The following is a 27466-nucleotide window of genomic DNA, read 5'->3' on the forward strand; positions in this document are numbered from 1 at the left end:
TGGCAGATTCGTGCCCATGCCCAGCTCTCTGCTGGCTCTGCCCTTTGCTAACTGCAACAGCTCCTCCCGCATGGCAACGTGCAGGGGAGCGCGCAGACAGCAGGCACCTGCCTGGCCAGGTGGGGACTGCAACGCTGCCGTGCCGGAGACCTGCACTGCTCCCCTCCCTCCCAAGGAGCAGGGCAAAAGCCTGCTGGGGGCATTTTTTCCTAGGCTCTCTGAAAACATGCCATGCTCCTTGCTCCTACTCCATATGCATACACAGCATAGGTCCCACATTTCAGCTTCAATCTTTCTGAGCCTGTGGACCATCAGTATTCATGCCCGTCTTCTATCTGAGCGCGCACAGAGCGCACTCCCTGCAGGCAAGGGAAACACATCCGCACGCAGCGTTAGTCTCCTGGGGCTGGGCACAGGCAGGAGCATGGGGACAGTGGGCAGCAACAGCTGCTGCTTCTGCCTTGCTCTGGAACCCCCAAAGTGAAACGGGACTGACAAATGCCTATGGCGTACCATTGGTGGAGTGTCCTTATAACAAGCCGGGATTATGGATGACCGTTGATAAGCTGAAGGTGTTGGTTTCTTCAGCTCCTCCTCAGACCTCTCATGAATTGGTGGCAGGAATCTAGTAAGACACAGCAAGTTTAGCTTATGGGAGGCAGTTTCTAAAGGGCGGGCTCGCAGCTCACATCTTAGCTCCAGCAGCAAGAGCACAGCGAGTCCCCTAACTCCGCCACAACACTTCTCCAGCAGGCTCACCTGGCTTGTTCACGCTGCTTGTCTGCCTCCTCCTTTCTTTTCTTCTCTGCCCTCTTGGCTTGAGAAACCCTCCTCCGAGCCATCACCACCGGGTCCAGCACACTCACTGCAAGAGAACAGCACGATGTCACCTCTGTGTCTGTGCAGGGGAGCGGCAGCAGCAGCAGAGCTGCTCAGCCATGTCCACCCACACTCATTGCCACCGCTGGGAGCCACCACTCCTGGGGCATTTTATCCCACACAGCTGCCTTCTCTCGCATCCCCCACACATCAACATTGGCTCTCCTGCCCTGCGAGGACAAAAGGAGAACATGCAACCCCCTGCCAGGAGCCCACTGGGACATTACATTTTCGGCCACCCATGCCCCAAGGCTGCGGATCCCTTCTGGGCTTGATGCAAACTGCTTTGCGTCGTGGGTCCCGAAGTATAAGCCTGGAAACAGGAAGACAGCAGTTGTCAAATAAGGCACTATGTTCCCTTGGTGCCCCACACTAAGAAGCTGCTGGCAGGGCTCTTTGGGAGCTACTGCCGAGCCTCTGGAGGACACAATGGCCTGTGCGAGCTGAGGGGCCCCACAGCCTCCAGCAGCTTCTTCCCATGCTTCTTATGCCTTACTGCCAGAGCCAACACAAGTCCTCCTCGCTGTCCCCTCACACCCTCCCACCGCTCTCAGGGACCCTCAACTGCAGACTGGCCGCTTCATCTGCACTGCCCAGAAGTGCTGACTGAGCAGGGGGTCAACCTGGAAGGCCTCCCAGGAACGAGCTGGTCCTGCCTCGCTCTGGCAGGAGAGAAGCATCAAGAAGACGCTGCACCCAAAGCACGAGCTGGGCACCCGCTCCCCTGGCCAGCCAGATGTTGCAGAAGAGATGGCACTCACGTTGGTAGTGTGAGGAACGTATTTCCACTGATGCGAGTATATCTGTTTTTGCCGTTGAAGGCAAGCATATCCATCATCTTGGAGTTCTGCAATAGGACAGACACACGTCAGCAGAAGCCAAGGATATGTGCTCCTTGCTCCCAAAGGTAGCAAATGTTCCCACTGCTCAGGAACACGGCTACCTCTCCAAAATCCTCGCCCCACTTTGTCCTTTGGTGTCATTAGCCCCTCACACAAACAGGCCAAGGTGCTACCAACAGTTTGTGTAGCTCCTCCAGCCTGTCTCACGCAATGGTGAGGCAGGCAAGGAGAAAGCAGTTTGAGAGAGCTTTGACAGCATTGCCAGAGCTGCAAGCTGCCCTGGAGACATGATCCGCTCACCGTGAGAAGAGCTTCACGCATATTGCGTGTGTCATCCACGTCCAGCAGGAAATCAGTGTAATAGTTCATGGTGACCACTCTTCTTCGCACAGTAAGAATGCCAATGCCCTTGAAGAAGAATTCCACATCCTGGTTGTCCAAGAGGCCACCAGCGTAGAGAAGCAGGGTCTCGTGGATGCACTGCTCTACTATTTGTGGTCGGAAGTAGATGTGTGCGGCAATTTTCTCAATGTCCAGCGGATCAATGAATGTCTCGACTAGAAAACAACCATGAAGGAACAATGTCAGTCCTCACTCAGTTCAGCAAACTCACAGACGAAGTGTGTGCAGCGCCCAGCCCTCGCGCAATGCTGTGCCACGGGGAAGGTCCTTGCCAGCTTTGGCCACATCTCCAGAGCAGAGCAGATGGGGAACAGAAGGCCAAGGGAAGCTTTGCCACGTGCTACGAGCATCCTGCTAGAGGGTGGGATGAGCTGCAGAGACGGGGCTGACTCCCAGGGCAGGGGCATGTTCTGGGATGCTGTATGTGCACCCACACTCAGCCTCTCCATGGTGCAAGAGACTTTGCTCTGCCGTGGCACAGGCACGACTGCATGGAGCAAAAGGCAAGGGCTGCAGAGGGAAAGCAAAGCAAAAATCTTCTTACTAGGAATTCTGCTCTCAGCACACTTGAGCTTGTAAAATATCTTCATGAACCTGCAGGGCTTGAATATGGGTTTCCGGACAACCATAGCCTTGCCATCCGCACCAGTGGTCTTCGCTGACACAACGGCAAATGTCCCGATTCCAATATTCACCGCCTGAAAACGCAAGCAAGAAGAGGGACCAATGGCAGTGCTGGGCAGAGCTGGAAGGGTGCTGGGTGACTTGCTGGCCCTGAAGATGGTGCTGTGTGGCCCAGGTCCAAAGGGGCAAGATGGGCCAGGGGCAGGATGTAAGGCTCACCTTCTTCTGCAACAGCTGCCTTCTGATATATCTGCACGTACTATTCCACACTTGGGCGATTTCTGGAAAGCGAAAGACAGATGCCAAGATGCTGTGAGTTGGCAATGCCCATGAAGTCTGAACCCCCATCGCCACAGAGGTGACAGTGGTGTGCGATCAAGCTCTGCCTTGCCCTCAACCAGCACTCGCACTGCTGGGGCAAGCTGCTGCACAGCTCCTGAACCTTGCCCAGCTTGCAAGAAGCCCACACTGTGCCCAGGACAGGCCTGGGGAGGGAGGGGAGGCGTTAGATGCACTTTGGGAAGCACATTGGATGCACTCAGGGCTCTCCTTGCAGATGCCAGGACCCTTCAGAAGACCTTCCCCCGGCAGCCCCAGCCCCAAGCTTTCCACAGCTCACGTCCGTCTTTGCGACAACAGCGCTCCCACAAGGGCCCCCCAGGGCCTTACCTTTCCTGGTGAGCTCCTTAATTAATGAAAGGTCCTCAGGCTTCAAGGGGTTGAACAGCACGTAGTGCCTCATCTTTACCCTAGCCTTACAGAAGCTGGTAAAGACGTGCTTTTCGTGCTACAAAACTCCCTTGGCTCCTCCTCCTTTTCCTCAACACTTCCCAACCAGCGTTCTCTACCACAGGCTCCCCTCGCCTTCTGCTGCTGGCAGAGCAGCTCCTGTGGAGCAGAATAGCGCTGGCGAGAGCAGCTCCAACACTTCCCAGGCCTTGCTGGGGAGTGTGGCCAGGCACGGCAGGGCCGGTATTTATAGCCGAGCCCCACGACATCATCGAACGTGTCACAAAGGGTCGGCACCTCACAGGCCACCCACATCTTGCCTCAGCATGGGCAGGGGTGCAGAGTGAGGCCCCTGACGGGGCGGTGCAGACACCTCTGCCTCCATCTCTCACCTCAGCTTGTTACCATATGCTCCTGTTACTCCGTTTTCTTTGATATACTGCCTCCACCTTTCCAGCACCCCCACGTCCATTGCAATTACAGGTGTGAGGAGGACACATTTTGGACTTCACTCCCTTGTGTGAGTGAGGCTGGTTTGAGCTCAGGCTGAATATAGGTATCACTGCAGTACCTGTAGAGAATTTGTTCAGCTCACTGCTCAAAACAAGACCCCAGCCTGGTTTTGCCAGGCTCTGCGCAAACCGTGTCCTAACAAGCTGGAGGCTGCAGTAAGGCTCCTTGCCAGTCAGGCCCAGCTTAGTTGCATATGCTCCTTCAAAGTGTTCTTCCAGAGCATGGCTGTTTTCTTCAGGCTGCTTTTGATGTTCAGGTGAATTCTTTGCTTTCAAAATCAAGAGAATCACGGAACCATAGATCAGAGAGGAATCATGGATCCTCTCAAGCAGGGCCACCTACAGCAGGTTGCCGAGGAGCATGCACAGGCTGCTGTTGAGGATCTCTGTTGGGGGAGACTCCACAGCCTCTCTGGGCACCCTGTGCCAGTTCTCTGTCACAGGTGTCCCTTACGCCCGAGTGTGGATGTTTTATTTTGTTTATTAATTTATTTATTAATTTCTGAGAGAAACACTTGACTGTCTCTGCCTGTGTGCAGGTTTCTGACTGGGGAGTGTGAGAAACAAAGATGATGTTGTTGCAGTAGAATACCACTGAGTGTGGCTGCTTTATTGTTCGTTTGTTTGTTTGCTCTGTTGTTGTTTCTTTTTTTTTTTTTTTTCTTTTAATTATTTTTATTCTATTTGTTTATTTATTTCTTTATTTATTTTTCTGAGAGAGACACTGACCTCTCTCTGCCTGCGTGCAGGTTTCTTACTTGGGAGACAGCAAGCAAAGATGACAAGAGTTGTTCATCTCCTTAATCTGCTGATCTTATCAGCAAGGGTTAGAGGGAAAATGAGATGGGAGGGGAGTCGGGACCTCGCTGTGACTGTTCCAAGGGAAGATGCAGGGTATATAATAAATAACGCTGTTTTTTATTTTGTGCTGTGCTGTTTTACTTTCTCTTCCCATTGAAATCTTACTTTTATGTCTCAAGGGATGAACAACCTTTTCCTTCTTTGATCCTACCGTATGCTGTGTTTGTTCTAGTTTGCCCTGTCCTTCACAACACCGGTCCCATCTTCTCTGAATTTCCCCTGACGTTGCACTTGTGTTTAGGCTGTTAGTTTTCAGGAGGACACATTTGGGACTTCGCTTCCTTCCGTGAGGCTGGGTTAAGCTCTGAATTACACACTTGTTGAATACTACTAGCAGTGTGGTAGCAGCAGAGCATTTGTGCAGCTCAGTACTCAACTCTCTTTCTGCAGGGCTGCACTTCAGCCATCAGTCCCCCTGTCTATATGCAATACCCTCTTCTTGTCTTCCAAGCCAGTCCTTTCATTAGATAATTTTAAGCAGTTTATCAAGCATGATTTCCTCCTGGTGAACCTGAGAAGGCTGGGGGTGCACAGGGAGGTGGGAGGGGACACGGCCAGGACAGCTGACCCCAACTGGCCAAAGGGATGTCCCATAGCATGTGGTGTCATGTGGGACAATAACGCTGGGGGGGTTGGCAGGAGAGGTCACTGTTGCTCAGGGACCAGGTGGGCATCAGTTGGCTTGTGGTGACCAGCTGCATTGTGCATCACCTGCTTCTTTTATTTGTGTTATTGTTTTCTGATTTTTTCCCTTTCTTTATTCCTTTGTAAACTGTCCTGATCTAAACCCTTTTTTGTCACATTTTCTCCTCACTTTCCTTTGAGTAGGGGTAGGGTGAGAGACCGGTGTGGTAAAGCTGAGCTAGCCATCACTGTGAAAGCACCTCATGGCTAACACTGTTTTCTTTTGCTAATCAGAATTTTCCCTGCTACTGCCTGTTTTTTGCTCCTGGACAGTTTGTTTGGCTATCTCATGTATTCCTACACACCCATAAAATTTTAGAAATTGATCACTCAATGCTGTTGTTCCCTAATGCGTTTGTAGTAATAACTGTAGAAGTGCACGCCTAGCTTGTTCCTTTGGCAGTATTTCTCTTCCATCAGGCAGAATCCATTTTCCTTCTTTCAGTTCTGCCCCTCTTGTCTTTATAGTTTTTATTTGTGCTTCTGTATGCTTTTTCTCGTGCCCCTTTTTCATTATCCTATTCCTGTAGGGTTAGAACTACGTCATGCTTCCTAAGAGCTGCTTTCCTAGCTTCTTTACCTGCTAGGTTATTCCCTCTTATGTGGAAACCAGTTCCCCTTTTGATGTCCTCTGACATGTACTACGGCAATTTCCCTAGGTCCTCTCAATGCGTGCAATATTTGAGTAACTACAGTTTGGTGAATTAGCCCTTTTCCTTGAGTGCCTATGAGTCCCTTTTCTTCCCCAATTTTCCCAATTTAAATTTCTGGTATTGCAAAAAAAAACCACCTTTTCCTGTTGGCCAGTTGCTCCTATTACATTTACAGACTAATTAACACAGAGGAAGAAGCTCCCAGAACCAACAAAAAAATTCAAGCCTCTCTCTTCGTTTCCTAGTTTTATTTCAACTCATGGACCTGCTAGGGTACCTCATCTTTACCCTAGCCTTACAGAAGCCTTACACCCATGCCCCAAGGCTGCGGATCTCTTCTGGGCTTGATGCAAATCGGTTTGTGTTGTGGGTCCTGAAGTATAAGCTGGCAGCAGGCACCCGCCCTCTTTATTTGGCAGGTCACCCTTTGGAAGGCGCTCTTCACACCCCTTGCTGACAGCTCTCACACTGCAAAGGGGGCAGCGCCAAGAGGAGAGGTGGGAGCTTCTTCTCGAGTGTCCCTGGTACTGGTGCCGGCGCCTGCTCCAGCTTTTGGTATTGGTGCTGATGGCTACGGCCTCTGCAGCTGGAAGCTGCAGGGCCGCTTGCGGTTTCCTGGTGTGGACGGCACGCCCTGGGCCTTGTCACAGTTGTCCAAGAGCCTCGTCTTCTCCCCTTTCCTGCAGGATCCAAAGGAAAGGCCATCAGTTTGGGTGGGGAAGAAGGGACAGAATTGTCCCAAGGCGTCAGTCAGTCCCCTAGCTGTGGGGTGTGTTGAAGTGAGGCTGTTCCCAGGCTTCAGCTGGACCGGTGCACACTTACTCTGTCTGTGCTCTCCTCAGGGGCTGTGGCTCTTCCTGCCTGCCCTCTGGTGCCTTCAGGCTCGCACCGCTCTGGCCTTTGTCATTCTGATTCATCCTCTCCTTCAGCTTCTCATTGTACTCCATTCTCAGTTGGAATGAAGGACGTTGGTCATGCTCCATCGGCTGGTGAAAGTTTTTCTGCAAAACCAGAAGAGAGTCTCCTAGAGAACTGCCTCCGAGGCTGCCTCTCCCAGTGTACTGCTGCAGGAACTGGCTGTGAGCAGCTGCGGGCTACCCTCTCCAATGGGGTCTCTTTCCAACAGCCAGCACTTTCAAGGTGTGATAAATTAGTGGGGGTTTGTTCATTGTCTTTGAGGAATTTGGAGAATCTGCTGAGGAGATAAGGTTGTACAATTTAACGGCCTTTCAATTTTTGTATTTGCCAGGATCAGCTAAATCCTTGTTGGGAAGAGATTTGTTAAAACAATCAGGAGCATGCATAAAGTTTTGCCCAAGGAGCTCCAAGTAAAAGAGACGCAGCTTATCTTATCTTCCCTATGAGGAAAGGCAGAGAGACCTAGGTCTGTTCAGCCTGGAGAAAAGAAGACTGAGAGGGGATCTCATCAATGCGTAGAAATAGCTGAGGTGTGGGAGACAGAGGGATTTGGCCAACCTCTTTTCAGTGGTTTGTGGAGACAGGACAAGGAGTAATGGCCACAAGATAGAGCACAGGAAGTTCCGCACCAACATGCCAAAGAACCTCTTCACGGGGAGGGTGACGGAGCACTGGGACAGGCTGCCCAGGGAGGTTGTGGAGTCTCCTTCTCTGGAGATATTCAAGGCCCGTCTGGACGCCTACCTGGGCAGCCTGCTTTGGTGGAAGGGTTGGACCCGATGATCTTTCGAGGTCCCTTCCAACCCCTCCAGTTCTGTGATTCTGTGACTCAGCTAATCCAATTTTTAAGTTAATACAGGTACCAAAAGTACTCTGGTGCCTAGTGAAATCCTGGAGCACATCTACCCCAAATTCAAAACTGACCATGTGTGATTTACCATGTTGGACTTGAAAGATGCCTTCTTTTGTCAAAAAGCATTTGCCTTTGTGTGAGAAAATCCATAAAATGGCAGAAAGATTCAGTTGTCTTGGACAGGGTTACCTCAAGGGCTTAAAATAGCCTGACGATGTTTGGTAATCAGCTAGCAAAGGAGCTTGAGGCTTGGAGCTCACTCCCAGGCAAAGGCACAGTATGTAGATGACCTAATAGCCACAACTATGCAAGAGGAATATATATATTCAGTGGACTATAAACTTGTTGATTTTTGGGGGGATTAAGTGGGGACAGCGTATCTCAAGAAAAGGCCCAATTCGATCAATATTGAAGTGGATGTCTGAGGCAATCTGCTCAAAGTCCAGCGGAGCAAATAGTGCCTCGGCTAAAAAACCACCTTTTCTTTTTTTGCACATTGAACCTGGAAAAGCAGAGTACTTCTAGTGAAGGTCTAAAGTGCTGAGAGGGCATGTGGAGAAAACCCCAAAGGAATCCCCAAAGCAGGAGAATGGGTCTGTGGGCCCACAAATGGTAGAACGGATGGCAAGGAAGGTGTCCCAGAGACAGAAGCCTGCTTGTCATTCCCGGCCATTGTTGCAAAGCAGCAAGTCCCTGGTGGCAGATAGTCCTCGTCAACACTGCGAGAAGCCCTCTGCCGCAGGGCCTGAGGCCCCCCTGCACGAGCTGCCCTCCACCGGGAGAGGTGGCTCGCAACCATGGGAGCAGTACCGGGAGTTGCAGGGCTTCTCCTCTCCTCCTTTGTGCAAAAAAAAAGGCCATGCAGGGAGCAGTGTGGTCAGTCCAGCTGGCAGCCCGCACCAGCACTCTTTATTCGGCCACTGACAGGCATCATCCTCTCCTTCAGCTTCTCATCGTATTCTTTTCTCATGTGGAAGGAAGGACGTCGGTCACACATCTGCAAGGAGTTGATGGGGTTCTGCAAAACCAGAAGAGAGTCTCCTAAAGAACTGCTGCAAGGAGCTGAGGCTGCCCCTCCCAGTGCACTGCTGCAGGAACTCCCTCTGAGCAGCTGTGGGCTACCCTCTCCAATGGGGTCTCTTTCCAACAGCCAGCACTTTCAAGGCTGCAGCCCTTGCTCCCTGAGCCCAGGGCAGGGCCTGCCTTTTCTGCTTGCATGTGTGCTTCTGTGAAGGCAGGTGCCTCGCACAGCCTCACTTTAGTCTTCAGAGTGCAGGTCCAGCGGGCACTCATCCCTCGCAGGGAGGTACAGTCCCTCGGCAGACCCGTGCCCATGCCCAGCTCGCTGCTGGCTTTGCCCTTTGCTCACTGCAACAGCTCCTCCTGCATGGTAACGTGCAAGGGAGCGGGCAGACAGCAGGCAGCTGCCTGGCCAGGTGGGGACTGCAGTGCTGCCGTGCCGGAGACCTGCACTGCTCCCCTCCCTCCCAAGGAGAGAGCGAAGTGCCTGCTTGCGTTTTTTTTTTCCTCGGGGCTCGGAATCCATGTCATACCTTTCTTCGTTCAAAGAGCAGCTTCTGCGTCTTGGAATCATATTCTTTCCACGCTTCAGCTTGTCGTGTTTTGAGCCTGTGGGCCATCAGCGCTTGTTCCCGTTTTTCCTCTGTTAGAACACGCATATAGTGCACTCCCTGCAGGTAAGGAAAACACAATCGCATGCAGCATTAGTCTCCGGAACTTGGGCACAGGCAGGAGCACAGCGACAGGTGGGCAGCCAGAGCTGCTGCTTCTGCCCTGCTCTGGAATCTCCAAGGGGAAACGGGGCTGGGAAATGCCTATGGCGTACCGATGTTGCTGTTTTCTGAGCAGCAAAAGACAGGTGCTCACGGGGTTTAGTCTGTGGGTAAGCTGGAGGTTTTGGCTTCTTCAGCTCCTCCTCAGACCTCCCAGGAATTGGTGGCAGGAATCTAGAAAGACACAGCAGGCTTAGTTTATGGGAGTACACTTGGAGGCACTTACTCAGAGCTGGGCTCGCAGCTCACAACTTAGCTCCAGCACCACAAGGTGCTTCTGCAGGAGGAAGACCACGACCACACCAGGACAACAGCTGTCCCTTTGGTGTTTCCAGTGCCTTTTGGCATGAGCACGTTCAGTGCAGCCCAGGGAAACATCTCACTGGCACAAAAGCATCTGACTTCCTCCACTTGTGTGGGGAAGAAGGGACAGAATTGCCCCAAGGCCTCACTCGGGCCCCTAGCTGCGGGATGTGTTGTTACAACCCGTGCAGACGCACACCATCAGACACGGCCCCCTTGGCCCTTTGCACCCACAGCCTTCCCCTCGGGACCTGTGTCATGCCTCAGTGATGGGGTGCAGAGAGGTCCCTGGGTTGGCATCACACCCAGCTCCTTCCCGTGTCATGAGGAAGGGGAAGACGACAAGCCGTGGAACCCCAGAACACGGCTCAGGGGCTCAGGGCCTCCAGGGCTGTTTCCAGGTCTCAGCTGGACCAGTGCACACTTACTCTGTCTGTGTTGCCTTCGTTGGCTTTGTCTCTTCCTTCGAGGCATCTGGTGCCTTCTTACTTGCAGGGCTTTGGCCTTTGACATTCTCTTTCATCCTGTCCTTCAGCTTCTTGTCATACTCCCTTCTTACAATGCTCGAAGGACGTTGGTCACCCTCCAGGAGGTGGTAGACAGGGTTCTGCAAAACCAGAAGAGAGTCTCCTAAAGACCTGCTGCAAGGAGCTGAGGCTGACCCTCCCAGTGTAGTCCTGCAGGAAATGGCTCTGAGCAGCTGCGGGCTACCCTCTCCAATGGGGTCTCTTTCCAACAGACAGTGCTTTCAAGGCTGCAGCCCTTGCTCCCTAAGCCCAGGGCAGGGCCTGTTCTTTCTTCTTGCGTGTGTGCTTCTGCTGAGGCAGGTGCCTTGCACAGGCTCACTTTAGTCTTCAGGGCACAAATACTACGGACACTGCTCCCTTGCAGGGAGGTACGGTCCCTCAGCAGACCGGTGCCCATGCCCCGCTCGCTGCTGGCTTTGCCCTTTGCTTCTTGCAACAGCTCCTCCCGCACGGCAACGTGCAGGGGAGCGCGCAGACAGCAGGCACCTGCCTGGCCAGGTGGGGACTGCAACGCTGCTGTGCCGGAGACCTGCACTGCTCCCCTCCCTCCCAAGGAGTGGGGGAATTGCCTTCTTGGGGCTTTTCTTTCCTGGGGGCTCTGAATGCGTGACATACCTGTTTTCGCTCTCTGCTCCTACTCCGTAGGATTGCATCATATTCCCCACCGATTTCATCTTCAAGCTCTGTGCGCTTGTGGGCCATGAGTATTCTGTACCGTCTTTCTTCCATCTGAGCACGCACAGAGCGCCACCTCTGCAGGCAAGGGAAACACAACCGCATGAAGCATTAGTCTCCCGGGGCTGGGCACAGGCAGGAGCACAGGGACGGTGGGCCGCCACATCTGCTGCTTCTGCCCTGCTCTGGAGTCTCCAAGGGGAAACCTGGTTTGGAAATGCCTATGGCGTACCGATGTTGGAGGGTCCTGAGGATTATCCAGGCACTCAGGGGTCTTAGGCTTTGGATGAGCTGGAGGGGTTGGTTTCTTCAGCTCCTCCTCAGACCTCCCAGGAATTGGTGGCAGGAATCTGAAAAGACACAGCAGGCTTAGCTTATGGGACTACACTTGGAGGCACTTACTCAGAGCTGGGCTCGCAGCTCACAACTTAGCTCCAGCACCACAAGGTGCTTCTGCAGGAGGAAGACCACGACCACACCAGGACAACAGCTGTCCCTTTGGTGTTTCCAGTGCCTTTTGGCATGAGCACATTCAGTGCAGCCAAGGGAAACATCTCACTGGCACAAAACCATCTGACTTCCTCCACTTGTGTGGGGAAGAAGGGACAGAAATGTCCCAAGGCCTCACTCAGGCCCCTAGCTGTGGGATGTGTTGCTATGTCCCACGCAGACGCACACCATCAGACACGGCCCCCTTGGCCCTTTGCAGCCACAGCCTTCCCCTCAGGACCTGGGTCGTGGAAAGGCCTGGGGATGCCCAGAGGCCCCTGGGCGTGGCATCGCACCCATCTCCTTCCAGTGTCAAGAGGAAGGGGAGGACTTCAAGCCCAGGAAACCTCAGAACATGGTGCAGGGGCTCAGGGCCTCCAGGGCTGTTCCCAAGCCTCAGCTGGACCGGTGCACACTTACTCTGACTGTGCTCTCCTCAGGGGCTGTGGCTCTTCCTGCCTCCCCTCTGGTGCCTTCAGGCTCGCACCGCTCTGGCCTTTGTCATTCTGATTCATCCTCTCCTTCAGCTTCTCATTGTACTCCATTCTCAGTTGGAATGAAGGACGTTGGTCATGCTCCATCGGCTGGTGAAAGTTTTTCTGCAAAACCAGAAGAGAGTCTCCTAGAGAACTGCAGGAAGCAGCCGAGGCTGCCTCTCCCAGTGCACTGCTGCAGGAACTGGCTGTGAGCAGCTGCGGGCTACCCTCTCCAATGGGGTCTCTTTCCAACAGCCAGCACTTTCAAGGCTGCAGCCCTTGCTCCCTGAGCCCAGGGCAGGGCCTGCTTTTTCTGCTTGCGTGTGTGCTTCTGCTGAGGCAGGTGCCTCGCACAGGCTCACTTTAGCCTTCAGGGTGCAGGTCCAGCGGGCACACATCCCTCGCAGGGAGGTACAGACCCTTGGCAGACCCGTGCCCACGCCCAGCTCTCTGCTGGCTCTGCCCTTTGCTTCTTGCAACAGCTCCTCCCGCATGGCAACGTGCAGGGGAGCACGCAGACAGCAGGCAGCTGCCTGGCCAGGTGGGGACTGCAACGCTGCCGTGCCGGTGACCTGCACTGCTCCCCTGCCTCCCAAGGAGCAGGGGAAATGCCTGCTGGGACATTTTCTTCCTGGGGGCTCTGAACGCATGTCATACCTGCTTGTGCTCCATCATCAGCTTTTGAAGCGTGGAATCATATTGGTTCCATGTTTCAGCCTCAAGATTTTTCATCTTATGGGCCTTCAGTATGCGGAGCCTTCTTTCTTCTATCTTAGCGCGTACAGAGCGCGCTCCCTGCAGGCAAGGGAAACACATCCGCACGCAGCGTTAGTTTCCTGGGGCTGGGCACAGGCAGGAGCACAGGGACGGTGGGCAGCCACATCTGCTGCTTCTGTCCTGCTCTGGAATCTCCAAGGGGAAGCGGGGCTGGGAAATGCCTATGGCGTACCGGTGTTGAAGTGTCCTGAGCAAAAGCCCCGTGCTCAGGTGTCCTAGGCTTTGCATGAGCTGGAGGTGTTGGCTTCTTCAGCTCCTCCTCAGATTCCTCATAAATTGGTGGCAGGAATCTAGAAAGACACAGCAGGCTTAGCATATGGGACTACACTTGGAGGCACTTACTCAGAGCTGGGCTCGCAGCTCACACCTTATCTCCAGCACCACAAGGTGCTTCTGCAGGAGGAAGACCACGACCACACCAGGACAACAGCTGTCCCTTTGGTGTTTCCAGTGCCTTTTGGCATGAGCACGTTCAGTGCAGCCCAGGGAAACATCTCACTGGCACAAAAGCATCTGACTTCCTCCACTTGTGTGGGGAAGAAGGGACAGAAATGTCCCAAGGCCTCACTCAGGCCCCTAGCTGTGGGGTGTGTTGTTACAACCCAAGCAGACGCACACCATCAGACACAGCTGCCTTGGCCCTTTGCACCCACAGCCTTCCCCTTGGGACCTGTGTCATGCCTCGGTTGTGGGGTTCAGAGAGATCCCTGGGTTGCCATCGCACCCAGCTCCTTCCCATGTCACGAGGAAGGGGAAGACGACAAGCCGTGGAACCCCAGAACACGGGTCATGGCCTCCAGGGCTGTTTCCGGGTCTCAGCTGGACCGGTGCACACTTACTTTTTCTGTGCTGTCCTCGGTTGCTGTGGCACTTGCTGCCACCCCTTTGGTGCCTTCAGGCTCGTAGGCATTTGGCCTTTCAACTTGTCCTTTATTCTCCGCTTCAGCATCTGATCATACTCCTTTCTCACGATGTGGGTAGGAACTCGTGTGCACTTGAGTATTTGGCAGAAATATTTCTGCAAAACCAGAAGAGAGTCTCCTAGAGAACTGCTGCAAGCAGCTGAGGCTGCTACTCCCAGTGCGCTCCTGCAGGAAATGGCTCTGAGCAGCAGCAGGCCACCCTCTCCAAAGGGGTCTCCTTCCAACAGACGGTGCTTTCAAGGCTGCAGCCCTTGCTCCCTGAGCCCAGGGCAGGGCCTGCCTTTTCTGCTTGCATGTGTGCTTCTGTGAAGGCAGGTGCCTCGCACAGGCTCACTTTAGTCTTCAGGGTGCAGGTACAGCGGGCACACATCCCTCGCAGGGAGGTACAGACCCTTGGCAGATTCGTGCCCATGCCCAGCTCTCTGCTGGCTCTGCCCTTTGCTAACTGCAACAGCTCCTCCCGCATGGCAACGTGCAGGGGAGCGCGCAGACAGCAGGCACCTGCCTGGCCAGGTGGGGACTGCAACGCTGCCGTGCCGGAGACCTGCACTGCTCCCCTCCCTCCCAAGGAGCAGGGCAAAAGCCTGCTGGGGGCATTTTTTCCTAGGCTCTCTGAAAACATGCCATGCTCCTTGCTCCTACTCCATATGCATACACAGCATAGGTCCCACATTTCAGCTTCAATCTTTCTGAGCCTGTGGACCATCAGTATTCATGCCCGTCTTCTATCTGAGCGCGCACAGAGCGCACTCCCTGCAGGCAAGGGAAACACATCCGCACGCAGCGTTAGTCTCCTGGGGCTGGGCACAGGCAGGAGCATGGGGACAGTGGGCAGCAACAGCTGCTGCTTCTGCCTTGCTCTGGAACCCCCAAAGTGAAACGGGACTGACAAATGCCTATGGCGTACCATTGGTGGAGTGTCCTTATAACAAGCCGGGATTATGGATGACCGTTGATAAGCTGAAGGTGTTGGTTTCTTCAGCTCCTCCTCAGACCTCTCATGAATTGGTGGCAGGAATCTAGTAAGACACAGCAAGTTTAGCTTATGGGAGGCAGTTTCTAAAGGGCGGGCTCGCAGCTCACATCTTAGCTCCAGCAGCAAGAGCACAGCGAGTCCCCTAACTCCGCCACAACACTTCTCCAGCAGGCTCACCTGGCTTGTTCACGCTGCTTGTCTGCCTCCTCCTTTCTTTTCTTCTCTGCCCTCTTGGCTTGAGAAACCCTCCTCCGAGCCATCACCACCGGGTCCAGCACACTCACTGCAAGAGAACAGCACGATGTCACCTCTGTGTCTGTGCAGGGGAGCGGCAGCAGCAGCAGAGCTGCTCAGCCATGTCCACCCACACTCATTGCCACCGCTGGGAGCCACCACTCCTGGGGCATTTTATCCCACACAGCTGCCTTCTCTCGCATCCCCCACACATCAACATTGGCTCTCCTGCCCTGCGAGGACAAAAGGAGAACACGCAACCCCCTGCCAGGAGCCCACTGGGACATTACATTTTCGGCCACCCATGCCCCAAGGCTGCGGATCCCTTCTGGGCTTGATGCAAACTGCTTTGCGTCGTGGGTCCCGAAGTATAAGCCTGGAAACAGGAAGACAGCAGTTGTCAAATAAGGCACTATGTTCCCTTGGTGCCCCACACTAAGAAGCTGCTGGCAGGGCTCTTTGGGAGCTACTGCCGAGCCTCTGGAGGACACAATGGCCTGTGCGAGCTGAGGGGCCCCACAGCCTCCAGCAGCTTCTTCCCATGCTTCTTATGCCTTACTGCCAGAGCCAACACAAGTCCTCCTCGCTGTCCCCTCACACCCTCCCACCGCTCTCAGGGACCCTCAACTGCAGACTGGCCGCTTCATCTGCACTGCCCAGAAGTGCTGACTGAGCAGGGGGTCAACCTGGAAGGCCTCCCAGGAACGAGCTGGTCCTGCCTCGCTCTGGCAGGAGAGAAGCATCAAGAAGACGCTGCACCCAAAGCACGAGCTGGGCACCCGCTCCCCTGGCCAGCCAGATGTTGCAGAAGAGATGGCACTCACGTTGGTAGTGTGAGGAACGTATTTCCACTGATGCGAGTATATCTGTTTTTGCCGTTGAAGGCAAGCATATCCATCATCTTGGAGTTCTGCAATAGGACAGACACACGTCAGCAGAAGCCAAGGATATGTGCTCCTTGCTCCCAAAGGTAGCAAATGTTCCCACTACTCAGGAACACGGCTACCTCTCCAAAATCCTCGCCCCACTTTGTCCTTTGGTGTCATTAGCCCCTCACACAAACAGGCCAAGGTGCTACCAACAGTTTGTGTAGCTCCTCCAGCCTGTCTCACGCAATGGTGAGGCAGGCAAGGAGAAAGCAGTTTGAGAGAGCTTTGACAGCATTGCCAGAGCTGCAAGCTGCCCTGGAGACATGATCCGCTCACCGTGAGAAGAGCTTCACGCATATTGCGTGTGTCATCCACGTCCAGCAGGAAATCAGTGTAATAGTTCATGGTGACCACTCTTCTTCGCACAGTAAGAATGCCAATGCCCTTGAAGAAGAATTCCACATCCTGGTTGTCCAAGAGGCCACCAGCGTAGAGAAGCAGGGTCTCGTGGATGCACTGCTCTACTATTTGTGGTCGGAAGTAGATGTGTGCGGCAATTTTCTCAATGTCCAGCGGATCAATGAATGTCTCGACTAGAAAACAACCATGAAGGAACAATGTCAGTCCTCACTCAGTTCAGCAAACTCACAGACGAAGTGTGTGCAGCGCCCAGCCCTCGCGCAATGCTGTGCCACGGGGAAGGTCCTTGCCAGCTTTGGCCACATCTCCAGAGCAGAGCAGATGGGGAACAGAAGGCCAAGGGAAGCTTTGCCACGTGCTACGAGCATCCTGCTAGAGGGTGGGATGAGCTGCAGAGACGGGGCTGACTCCCAGGGCAGGGGCATGTTCTGGGATGCTGTATGTGCACCCACACTCAGCCTCTCCATGGTGCAAGAGACTTTGCTCTGCCGTGGCACAGGCACGACTGCATGGAGCAAAAGGCAAGGGCTGCAGAGGGAAAGCAAAGCAAAAATCTTCTTACTAGGAATTCTGCTCTCAGCACACTTGAGCTTGTAAAATATCTTCATGAACCTGCAGGGCTTGAATATGGGTTTCCGGACAACCATAGCCTTGCCATCCGCACCAGTGGTCTTCGCTGACACAACGGCAAATGTCCCGATTCCAATATTCACCGCCTGAAAACGCAAGCAAGAAGAGGGACCAATGGCAGTGCTGGGCAGAGCTGGAAGGGTGCTGGGTGACTTGCTGGCCCTGAAGATGGTGCTGTGTGGCCCAGGTCCAAAGGGGCAAGATGGGCCAGGGGCAGGATGTAAGGCTCACCTTCTTCTGCAACAGCTGCCTTCTGATGTATCTGCACGTACTATTCCACACTTGGGCGATTTCTGGAAAGCGAAAGACAGATGCCAAGATGCTGTGAGTTGGCAATGCCCATGAAGTCTGAACCCCCATCGCCACAGAGGTGACAGTGGTGTGCGATCAAGCTCTGCCTTGCCCTCAACCAGCACTCGCACTGCTGGGGCAAGCTGCTGCACAGCTCCTGAACCTTGCCCAGCTTGCAAGAAGCCCACACTGTGCCCAGGACAGGCCTGGGGAGGGAGGGGAGGCGTTAGATGCACTTTGGGAAGCACATTGGATGCACTCAGGGCTCTCCTTGCAGATGCCAGGACCCTTCAGAAGACCTTCCCCCGGCAGCCCCAGCCCCAAGCTTTCCACAGCTCACGTCCGTCTTTGCGACAACAGCGCTCCCACAAGGGCCCCCCAGGGCCTTACCTTTCCTGGTGAGCTCCTTAATTAATGAAAGGTCCTCAGGCTTCAAGGGGTTGAACAGCACGTAGTGCCTCATCTTTACCCTAGCCTTACAGAAGCTGGTAAAGACGTGCTTTTCGTGCTACAAAACTCCCTTGGCTCCTCCTCCTTTTCCTCAACACTTCCCAACCAGCGTTCTCTACCACAGGCTCCCCTCGCCTTCTGCTGCTGGCAGAGCAGCTCCTGTGGAGCAGAATAGCGCTGGCGAGAGCAGCTCCAACACTTCCCAGGCCTTGCTGGGGAGTGTGGCCAGGCACGGCAGGGCCGGTATTTATAGCCGAGCCCCACGACATCATCGAACGTGTCACAAAGGGTCGGCACCTCACAGGCCACCCACATCTTGCCTCAGCATGGGCAGGGGTGCAGAGTGAGGCCCCTGACGGGGCGGTGCAGACACCTCTGCCTCCATCTCTCACCTCAGCTTGTTACCATATGCTCCTGTTACTCCGTTTTCTTTGATATACTGCCTCCACCTTTCCAGCACCCCCACGTCCATTGCAATTACAGGTGTGAGGAGGACACATTTTGGACTTCACTCCCTTGTGTGAGTGAGGCTGGTTTGAGCTCAGGCTGAATATAGGTATCACTGCAGTACCTGTAGAGAATTTGTTCAGCTCACTGCTCAAAACAAGACCCCAGCCTGGTTTTGCCAGGCTCTGCGCAAACCGTGTCCTAACAAGCTGGAGGCTGCAGTAAGGCTCCTTGCCAGTCAGGCCCAGCTTAGTTGCATATGCTCCTTCAAAGTGTTCTTCCAGAGCATGGCTGTTTTCTTCAGGCTGCTTTTGATGTTCAGGTGAATTCTTTGCTTTCAAAATCAAGAGAATCACGGAACCATAGATCAGAGAGGAATCATGGATCCTCTCAAGCAGGGCCACCTACAGCAGGTTGCCGAGGAGCATGCACAGGCTGCTGTTGAGGATCTCTGTTGGGGGAGACTCCACAGCCTCTCTGGGCACCCTGTGCCAGTTCTCTGTCACAGGTGTCCCTTACGCCCGAGTGTGGATGTTTTATTTTGTTTATTAATTTATTTATTAATTTCTGAGAGAAACACTTGACTGTCTCTGCCTGTGTGCAGGTTTCTGACTGGGGAGTGTGAGAAACAAAGATGATGTTGTTGCAGTAGAATACCACTGAGTGTGGCTGCTTTATTGTTCGTTTGTTTGTTTGCTCTGTTGTTGTTTCTTTTTTTTTTTTTTTTCTTTTAATTATTTTTATTCTATTTGTTTATTTATTTCTTTATTTATTTTTCTGAGAGAGACACTGACCTCTCTCTGCCTGCGTGCAGGTTTCTTACTTGGGAGACAGCAAGCAAAGATGACAAGAGTTGTTCATCTCCTTAATCTGCTGATCTTATCAGCAAGGGTTAGAGGGAAAATGAGATGGGAGGGGAGTCGGGACCTCGCTGTGACTGTTCCAAGGGAAGATGCAGGGTATATAATAAATAACGCTGTTTTTTATTTTGTGCTGTGCTGTTTTACTTTCTCTTCCCATTGAAATCTTACTTTTATGTCTCAAGGGATGAACAACCTTTTCCTTCTTTGATCCTACCGTATGCTGTGTTTGTTCTAGTTTGCCCTGTCCTTCACAACACCGGTCCCATCTTCTCTGAATTTCCCCTGACGTTGCACTTGTGTTTAGGCTGTTAGTTTTCAGGAGGACACATTTGGGACTTCGCTTCCTTCCGTGAGGCTGGGTTAAGCTCTGAATTACACACTTGTTGAATACTACTAGCAGTGTGGTAGCAGCAGAGCATTTGTGCAGCTCAGTACTCAACTCTCTTTCTGCAGGGCTGCACTTCAGCCATCAGTCCCCCTGTCTATATGCAATACCCTCTTCTTGTCTTCCAAGCCAGTCCTTTCATTAGATAATTTTAAGCAGTTTATCAAGCATGATTTCCTCCTGGTGAACCTGAGAAGGCTGGGGGTGCACAGGGAGGTGGGAGGGGACACGGCCAGGACAGCTGACCCCAACTGGCCAAAGGGATGTCCCATAGCATGTGGTGTCATGTGGGACAATAACGCTGGGGGGGTTGGCAGGAGAGGTCACTGTTGCTCAGGGACCAGGTGGGCATCAGTTGGCTTGTGGTGACCAGCTGCATTGTGCATCACCTGCTTCTTTTATTTGTGTTATTGTTTTCTGATTTTTTCCCTTTCTTTATTCCTTTGTAAACTGTCCTGATCTAAACCCTTTTTTGTCACATTTTCTCCTCACTTTCCTTTGAGTAGGGGTAGGGTGAGAGACCGGTGTGGTAAAGCTGAGCTAGCCATCACTGTGAAAGCACCTCATGGCTAACACTGTTTTCTTTTGCTAATCAGAATTTTCCCTGCTACTGCCTGTTTTTTGCTCCTGGACAGTTTGTTTGGCTATCTCATGTATTCCTACACACCCATAAAATTTTAGAAATTGATCACTCAATGCTGTTGTTCCCTAATGCGTTTGTAGTAATAACTGTAGAAGTGCACGCCTAGCTTGTTCCTTTGGCAGTATTTCTCTTCCATCAGGCAGAATCCATTTTCCTTCTTTCAGTTCTGCCCCTCTTGTCTTTATAGTTTTTATTTGTGCTTCTGTATGCTTTTTCTCGTGCCCCTTTTTCATTATCCTATTCCTGTAGGGTTAGAACTACGTCATGCTTCCTAAGAGCTGCTTCCCTAGCTTCTTTACCTGCTAGGTTATTCCCTCTTATGTGGAAACCAGTTCCCCTTTTGATGTCCTCTGACATGTACTACGGCAATTTCCCTAGGTCCTCTCAATGCGTGCAATATTTGAGTAACTACAGTTTGGTGAATTAGCCCTTTTCCTTGAGTGCCTATGAGTCCCTTTTCTTCCCCAATTTTCCCAATTTAAATTTCTGGTATTGCAAAAAAAAACCACCTTTTCCTGTTGGCCAGTTGCTCCTATTACATTTACAGACTAATTAACACAGAGGAAGAAGCTCCCAGAACCAACAAAAAAATTCAAGCCTCTCTCTTCGTTTCCTAGTTTTATTTCAACTCATGGACCTGCTAGGGTACCTCATCTTTACCCTAGCCTTACAGAAGCCTTACACCCATGCCCCAAGGCTGCGGATCTCTTCTGGGCTTGATGCAAATCGGTTTGTGTTGTGGGTCCTGAAGTATAAGCTGGCAGCAGGCACCCGCCCTCTTTATTTGGCAGGTCACCCTTTGGAAGGCGCTCTTCACACCCCTTGCTGACAGCTCTCACACTGCAAAGGGGGCAGCGCCATGAGAAGAGGTGGGAGCTTCTTCTCGAGTGTCCCTGGTACTGGTGCCGGCGCCTGCTCCAGCTTTTGGTATTGGTGCTGATGGCTACGGCCTCTGCAGCTGGAAGCTGCAGGGCCGCTTGCGGTTTCCTGGTGTGGACGGCACGCCCTGGGCCTTGTCACAGTTGTCCAAGAGCCTCGTCTTCTCCCCTTTCCTGCAGGATCCAAAGGAAAGGCCATCAGTTTGGGTGGGGAAGAAGGGACAGAATTGTCCCAAGGCGTCAGTCAGTCCCCTAGCTGTGGGGTGTGTTGAAGTGAGGCTGTTCCCAGGCTTCAGCTGGACCGGTGCACACTTACTCTGACTGTGCTCTCCTCAGGGGCTGTGGCTCTTCCTGCCTGCCCTCTGGTGCCTTCAGGCTCGCACCGCTCTGGCCTTTGTCATTCTGATTCATCCTCTCCTTCAGCTTCTCATTGTACTCCATTCTCAGTTGGAATGAAGGACGTTGGTCATGCTCCATCGGCTGGTGAAAGTTTTTCTGCAAAACCAGAAGAGAGTCTCCTAGAGAACTGCCTCCGAGGCTGCCTCTCCCAGTGTACTGCTGCAGGAACTGGCTGTGAGCAGCTGCGGGCTACCCTCTCCAATGGGGTCTCTTTCCAACAGCCAGCACTTTCAAGGTGTGATAAATTAGTGGGGGTTTGTTCATTGTCTTTGAGGAATTTGGAGAATCTGCTGAGGAGATAAGGTTGTACAATTTAACGGCCTTTCAATTTTTGTATTTGCCAGGATCAGCTAAATCCTTGTTGGGAAGAGATTTGTTAAAACAATCAGGAGCATGCATAAAGTTTTGCCCAAGGAGCTCCAAGTAAAAGAGACGCAGCTTATCTTATCTTCCCTATGAGGAAAGGCAGAGAGACCTAGGTCTGTTCAGCCTGGAGAAAAGAAGACTGAGAGGGGATCTCATCAATGCGTAGAAATAGCTGAGGTGTGGGAGACAGAGGGATTTGGCCAACCTCTTTTCAGTGGTTTGTGGAGACAGGACAAGGAGTAATGGCCACAAGATAGAGCACAGGAAGTTCCGCACCAACATGCCAAAGAACCTCTTCACGGGGAGGGTGACGGAGCACTGGGACAGGCTGCCCAGGGAGGTTGTGGAGTCTCCTTCTCTGGAGATATTCGAGGCCCGTCTGGACGCCTACCTGGGCAGCCTGCTTTGGTGGAAGGGTTGGACCCGATGATCTTTCGAGGTCCCTTCCAACCCCTCCAGTTCTGTGATTCTGTGACTCAGCTAATCCAATTTTTAAGTTAATACAGGTACCAAAAGTACTCTGGTGCCTAGTGAAATCCTGGAGCACATCTACCCCAAATTCAAAACTGACCATGTGTGATTTACCATGTTGGACTTGAAAGATGCCTTCTTTTGTCAAAAAGCATTTGCCTTTGTGTGAGAAAATCCATAAAATGGCAGAAAGATTCAGTTGTCTTGGACAGGGTTACCTCAAGGGCTTAAAATAGCCTGACGATGTTTGGTAATCAGCTAGCAAAGGAGCTTGAGGCTTGGAGCTCACTCCCAGGCAAAGGCACAGTATGTAGATGACCTAATAGCCACAACTATGCAAGAGGAATATATATATTCAGTGGACTATAAACTTGTTGATTTTTGGGGGGATTAAGTGGGGACAGCGTATCTCAAGAAAAGGCCCAATTCGATCAATATTGAAGTGGATGTCTGAGGCAATCTGCTCAAAGTCCAGCGGAGCAAATAGTGCCTCGGCTAAAAAACCACCTTTTCTTTTTTTGCACATTGAACCTGGAAAAGCAGAGTACTTCTAGTGAAGGTCTAAAGTGCTGAGAGGGCATGTGGAGAAAACCCCAAAGGAATCCCCAAAGCAGGAGAATGGGTCTGTGGGCCCACAAATGGTAGAACGGATGGCAAGGAAGGTGTCCCAGAGACAGAAGCCTGCTTGTCATTCCCGGCCATTGTTGCAAAGCAGCAAGTCCCTGGTGGCAGATAGTCCTCGTCAACACTGCGAGAAGCCCTCTGCCGCAGGGCCTGAGGCCCCCCTGCACGAGCTGCCCTCCACCGGGAGAGGTGGCTCGCAACCATGGGAGCAGTACCGGGAGTTGCAGGGCTTCTCCTCTCCTCCTTTGTGCAAAAAAAAAGGCCATGCAGGGAGCAGTGTGGTCAGTCCAGCTGGCAGCCCGCACCAGCACTCTTTATTCGGCCACTGACAGGCATCATCCTCTCCTTCAGCTTCTCATCGTATTCTTTTCTCATGTGGAAGGAAGGACGTCGGTCACACATCTGCAAGGAGTTGATGGGGTTCTGCAAAACCAGAAGAGAGTCTCCTAAAGAACTGCTGCAAGGAGCTGAGGCTGCCCCTCCCAGTGCACTGCTGCAGGAACTCCCTCTGAGCAGCTGTGGGCTACCCTCTCCAATGGGGTCTCTTTCCAACAGCCAGCACTTTCAAGGCTGCAGCCCTTGCTCCCTGAGCCCAGGGCAGGGCCTGCCTTTTCTGCTTGCATGTGTGCTTCTGTGAAGGCAGGTGCCTCGCACAGCCTCACTTTAGTCTTCAGAGTGCAGGTCCAGCGGGCACTCATCCCTCGCAGGGAGGTACAGTCCCTCGGCAGACCCGTGCCCATGCCCAGCTCGCTGCTGGCTTTGCCCTTTGCTCACTGCAACAGCTCCTCCCGCATGGTAACGTGCAGGGGAGCGGGCAGACAGCAGGCAGCTGCCTGGCCAGGTGGGGACTGCAGTGCTGCCGTGCCGGAGACCTGCACTGCTCCCCTCCCTCCCAAGGAGAGAGCGAAGTGCCTGCTTGCGTTTTTTTTTTCCTCGGGGCTCGGAATCCATGTCATACCTTTCTTCGTTCAAAGAGCAGCTTCTGCGTCTTGGAATCATATTCTTTCCACGCTTCAGCTTGTCGTGTTTTGAGCCTGTGGGCCATCAGCGCTTGTTCCCGTTTTTCCTCTGTTAGAACACGCATATAGTGCACTCCCTGCAGGTAAGGAAAACACAATCGCATGCAGCATTAGTCTCCGGAGCTTGGGCACAGGCAGGAGCACAGCGACAGGTGGGCAGCCAGAGCTGCTGCTTCTGCCCTGCTCTGGAATCTCCAAGGGGAAACGGGGCTGGGAAATGCCTATGGCGTACCGATGTTGCTGTTTTCTGAGCAGCAAAAGACAGGTGCTCACGGGGTTTAGTCTGTGGGTAAGCTGGAGGTTTTGGCTTCTTCAGCTCCTCCTCAGACCTCCCAGGAATTGGTGGCAGGAATCTAGAAAGACACAGCAGGCTTAGTTTATGGGAGTACACTTGGAGGCACTTACTCAGAGCTGGGCTCGCAGCTCACAACTTAGCTCCAGCACCACAAGGTGCTTCTGCAGGAGGAAGACCACGACCACACCAGGACAACAGCTGTCCCTTTGGTGTTTCCAGTGCCTTTTGGCATGAGCACGTTCAGTGCAGCCCAGGGAAACATCTCACTGGCACAAAAGCATCTGACTTCCTCCACTTGTGTGGGGAAGAAGGGACAGAATTGCCCCAAGGCCTCACTCGGGCCCCTAGCTGTGGGATGTGTTGTTACAACCCGTGCAGATGCACACCATCAGACACGGCCCCCTTGGCCCTTTGCACCCACAGCCTTCCCCTCGGGACCTGTGTCATGCCTCAGTGATGGGGTGCAGAGAGGTCCCTGGGTTGGCATCACACCCAGCTCCTTCCCGTGTCATGAGGAAGGGGAAGACGACAAGCCGTGGAACCCCAGAACACGGCTCAGGGGCTCAGGGCCTCCAGGGCTGTTTCCAGGTCTCAGCTGGACCAGTGCACACTTACTCTGTCTGTGTTGCCTTCGTTGGCTTTGTCTCTTCCTTCGAGGCATCTGGTGCCTTCTTACTTGCAGGGCTTTGGCCTTTGACATTCTCTTTCATCCTGTCCTTCAGCTTCTTGTCATACTCCCTTCTTACAATGCTCGAAGGACGTTGGTCACCCTCCAGGAGGTGGTAGACAGGGTTCTGCAAAACCAGAAGAGAGTCTCCTAAAGACCTGCTGCAAGGAGCTGAGGCTGACCCTCCCAGTGTAGTCCTGCAGGAAATGGCTCTGAGCAGCTGCGGGCTACCCTCTCCAATGGGGTCTCTTTCCAACAGACAGTGCTTTCAAGGCTGCAGCCCTTGCTCCCTAAGCCCAGGGCAGGGCCTGTTCTTTCTTCTTGCGTGTGTGCTTCTGCTGAGGCAGGTGCCTTGCACAGGCTCACTTTAGTCTTCAGGGCACAAATACTACGGACACTGCTCCCTTGCAGGGAGGTACGGTCCCTCAGCAGACCGGTGCCCATGCCCCGCTCGCTGCTGGCTTTGCCCTTTGCTTCTTGCAACAGCTCCTCCCGCACGGCAACGTGCAGGGGAGCGCGCAGACAGCAGGCACCTGCCTGGCCAGGTGGGGACTGCAACGCTGCCGTGCCAGAGACCTGCACTGCTCCCCTCCCTCCCAAGGAGTGGGGGAATTGCCTTCTTGGGGCTTTTCTTTCCTGGGGGCTCTGAATGCGTGACATACCTGTTTTCGCTCTCTGCTCCTACTCCGTAGGATTGCATCATATTCCCCACCGATTTCATCTTCAAGCTCTGTGCGCTTGTGGGCCATGAGTATTCTGTACCGTCTTTCTTCCATCTGAGCACGCACAGAGCGCCACCTCTGCAGGCAAGGGAAACACAACCGCATGAAGCATTAGTCTCCCGGGGCTGGGCACAGGCAGGAGCACAGGGACGGTGGGCCGCCACATCTGCTGCTTCTGCCCTGCTCTGGAGTCTCCAAGGGGAAACCTGGTTTGGAAATGCCTATGGCGTACCGATGTTGGAGGGTCCTGAGGATTATCCTGGCACTCAGGGGTCTTAGGCTTTGGATGAGCAGGAGGGGTTGGTTTCTTCAGCTCCTCCTCAGACCTCCCATAAATTGGTGGCAGGAATCTGAAAAGACACAGCAGGCTTAGCTTATGGGACTACACTTGGAGGCACTTACTCAGAGCTGGGCTCGCAGCTCACAACTTAGCTCCAGCACCACAAGGTGCTTCTGCAGGAGGAAGACCACGACCACACCAGGACAACAGCTGTCCCTTTGGTGTTTCCAGTGCCTTTTGGCATGAGCACGTTCAGTGCAGCCAAGGGAAACATCTCACTGGCACAAAAGCATCTGACTTCCTCCACTTGTGTGGGGAAGAAGGGACAGAAATGTCCAAAGGCCTCACTCGGGCCCCTAGCTGTGGGATGTGTTGTTACAACCCGTGCAGACGCACACCATCAGACACGGCCCCCTTGGCCCTTTGCACCCACAGCCTTCCCCTCAGGACCTGTGTCCTGGAAGGGCCTGGGGATTCCCAGAGGCCCCTGGGCGTGGCATCGCACCCATCTCCTTCGCGTGTCAAGAGGAAGGGGAGGACTTCAAGCCCAGGAAACCTCAGAACATGGTGCAGGGGCTCAGGGCCTCCAGGGCTGTTCCCAAGCCTCAGCTGGACCGGTGCACACTTACTCTGACTGTGCTCTCCTCAGGGGCTGTGGCTCTTCCTGCCTCCCCTCTGGTGCCTTCAGGCTCGCACCGCTCTGGCCTTTGTCATTCTGATTCATCCTCTCCTTCAGCTTCTCATTGTACTCCATTCTCAGTTGGAATGAAGGACGTTGGTCATGCTCCATCGGCTGGTGAAAGTTTTTCTGCAAAACCAGAAGAGAGTCTCCTAGAGAACTGCAGGAAGCAGCCGAGGCTGCCTCTCCCAGTGCACTGCTGCAGGAACTCCCTCTGAGCAGCTGTGGGCTACCCTCTCCAATGGGGTCTCTTTCCAACAGCCAGCACTTTCAAGGCTGCAGCCCTTGCTCCCTGAGCCCAGGGCAGGGCCTGCTTTTTCTGCTTGCGTGTGTGCTTCTGCTGAGGCAGGTGCCTCGCACAGGCTCACTTTAGCCTTCAGGGTGCAGGTCCAGCGGGCACACATCCCTCGCAGGGAGGTACAGACCCTTGGCAGACCCGTGCCCACGCCCAGCTCTCTGCTGGCTCTGCCCTTTGCTTCTTGCAACAGCTCCTCCCGCATGGCAACGTGCAGGGGAGCACGCAGACAGCAGGCAGCTGCCTGGCCAGGTGGGGACTGCAACGCTGCCGTGCCGGTGACCTGCACTGCTCCCCTGCCTCCCAAGGAGCAGGGGAAATGCCTGCTGGGACATTTTCTTCCTGGGGGCTCTGAACGCATGTCATACCTGCTTGTGCTCCATCATCAGCTTTTGAAGCGTGGAATCATATTGGTTCCATGTTTCAGCCTCAAGATTTTTCATCTTATGGGCCTTCAGTATGCGGAGCCTTCTTTCTTCTATCTTAGCGCGTACAGAGCGCGCTCCCTGCAGGCAAGGGAAACACATCCGCACGCAGCGTTAGTTTCCTGGGGCTGGGCACAGGCAGGAGCACAGGGACGGTGGGCAGCCACATCTGCTGCTTCTGTCCTGCTCTGGAATCTCCAAGGGGAAGCGGGGCTGGG

At 53.5% G+C, this 27466-nt stretch overlaps 1 protein-coding gene across 1 annotated transcript in view; it reads right to left on the reverse strand.

Annotated features, from left to right (window-relative positions):
- Window positions 1–27466, reverse strand: part of LOC113841723 (uncharacterized) — a 51176-nt gene that overhangs the window by 5480 nt on the left and 18230 nt on the right. Inside the window, exons 18-33 of the mRNA XM_072031649.1 lie at window positions 27192–27329; window positions 26479–26657; window positions 25802–25919; window positions 25510–25647; window positions 24796–24974; window positions 24118–24238; window positions 23825–23962; window positions 13837–14015; window positions 13170–13287; window positions 12878–13015; window positions 12165–12343; window positions 11488–11605; window positions 11196–11333; window positions 10482–10660; window positions 9804–9924; window positions 9511–9648 (exon numbers count right to left, since the gene is read on the reverse strand). Coding sequence (XP_071887750.1) covers window positions 9511–9648; window positions 9804–9924; window positions 10482–10660; window positions 11196–11333; window positions 11488–11605; window positions 12165–12343; window positions 12878–13015; window positions 13170–13287; window positions 13837–14015; window positions 23825–23962; window positions 24118–24238; window positions 24796–24974; window positions 25510–25647; window positions 25802–25919; window positions 26479–26657; window positions 27192–27329 — 2319 coding nt within the window. The remainder of the gene's footprint in view (window positions 1–9510; window positions 9649–9803; window positions 9925–10481; window positions 10661–11195; window positions 11334–11487; window positions 11606–12164; window positions 12344–12877; window positions 13016–13169; window positions 13288–13836; window positions 14016–23824; window positions 23963–24117; window positions 24239–24795; window positions 24975–25509; window positions 25648–25801; window positions 25920–26478; window positions 26658–27191; window positions 27330–27466) is intronic.

This window comes from Anas platyrhynchos, chromosome Z (genome assembly GCF_047663525.1).
Source record: "Anas platyrhynchos isolate ZD024472 breed Pekin duck chromosome Z, IASCAAS_PekinDuck_T2T, whole genome shotgun sequence".
NCBI lineage: Eukaryota > Metazoa > Chordata > Aves > Anseriformes > Anatidae > Anas > Anas platyrhynchos.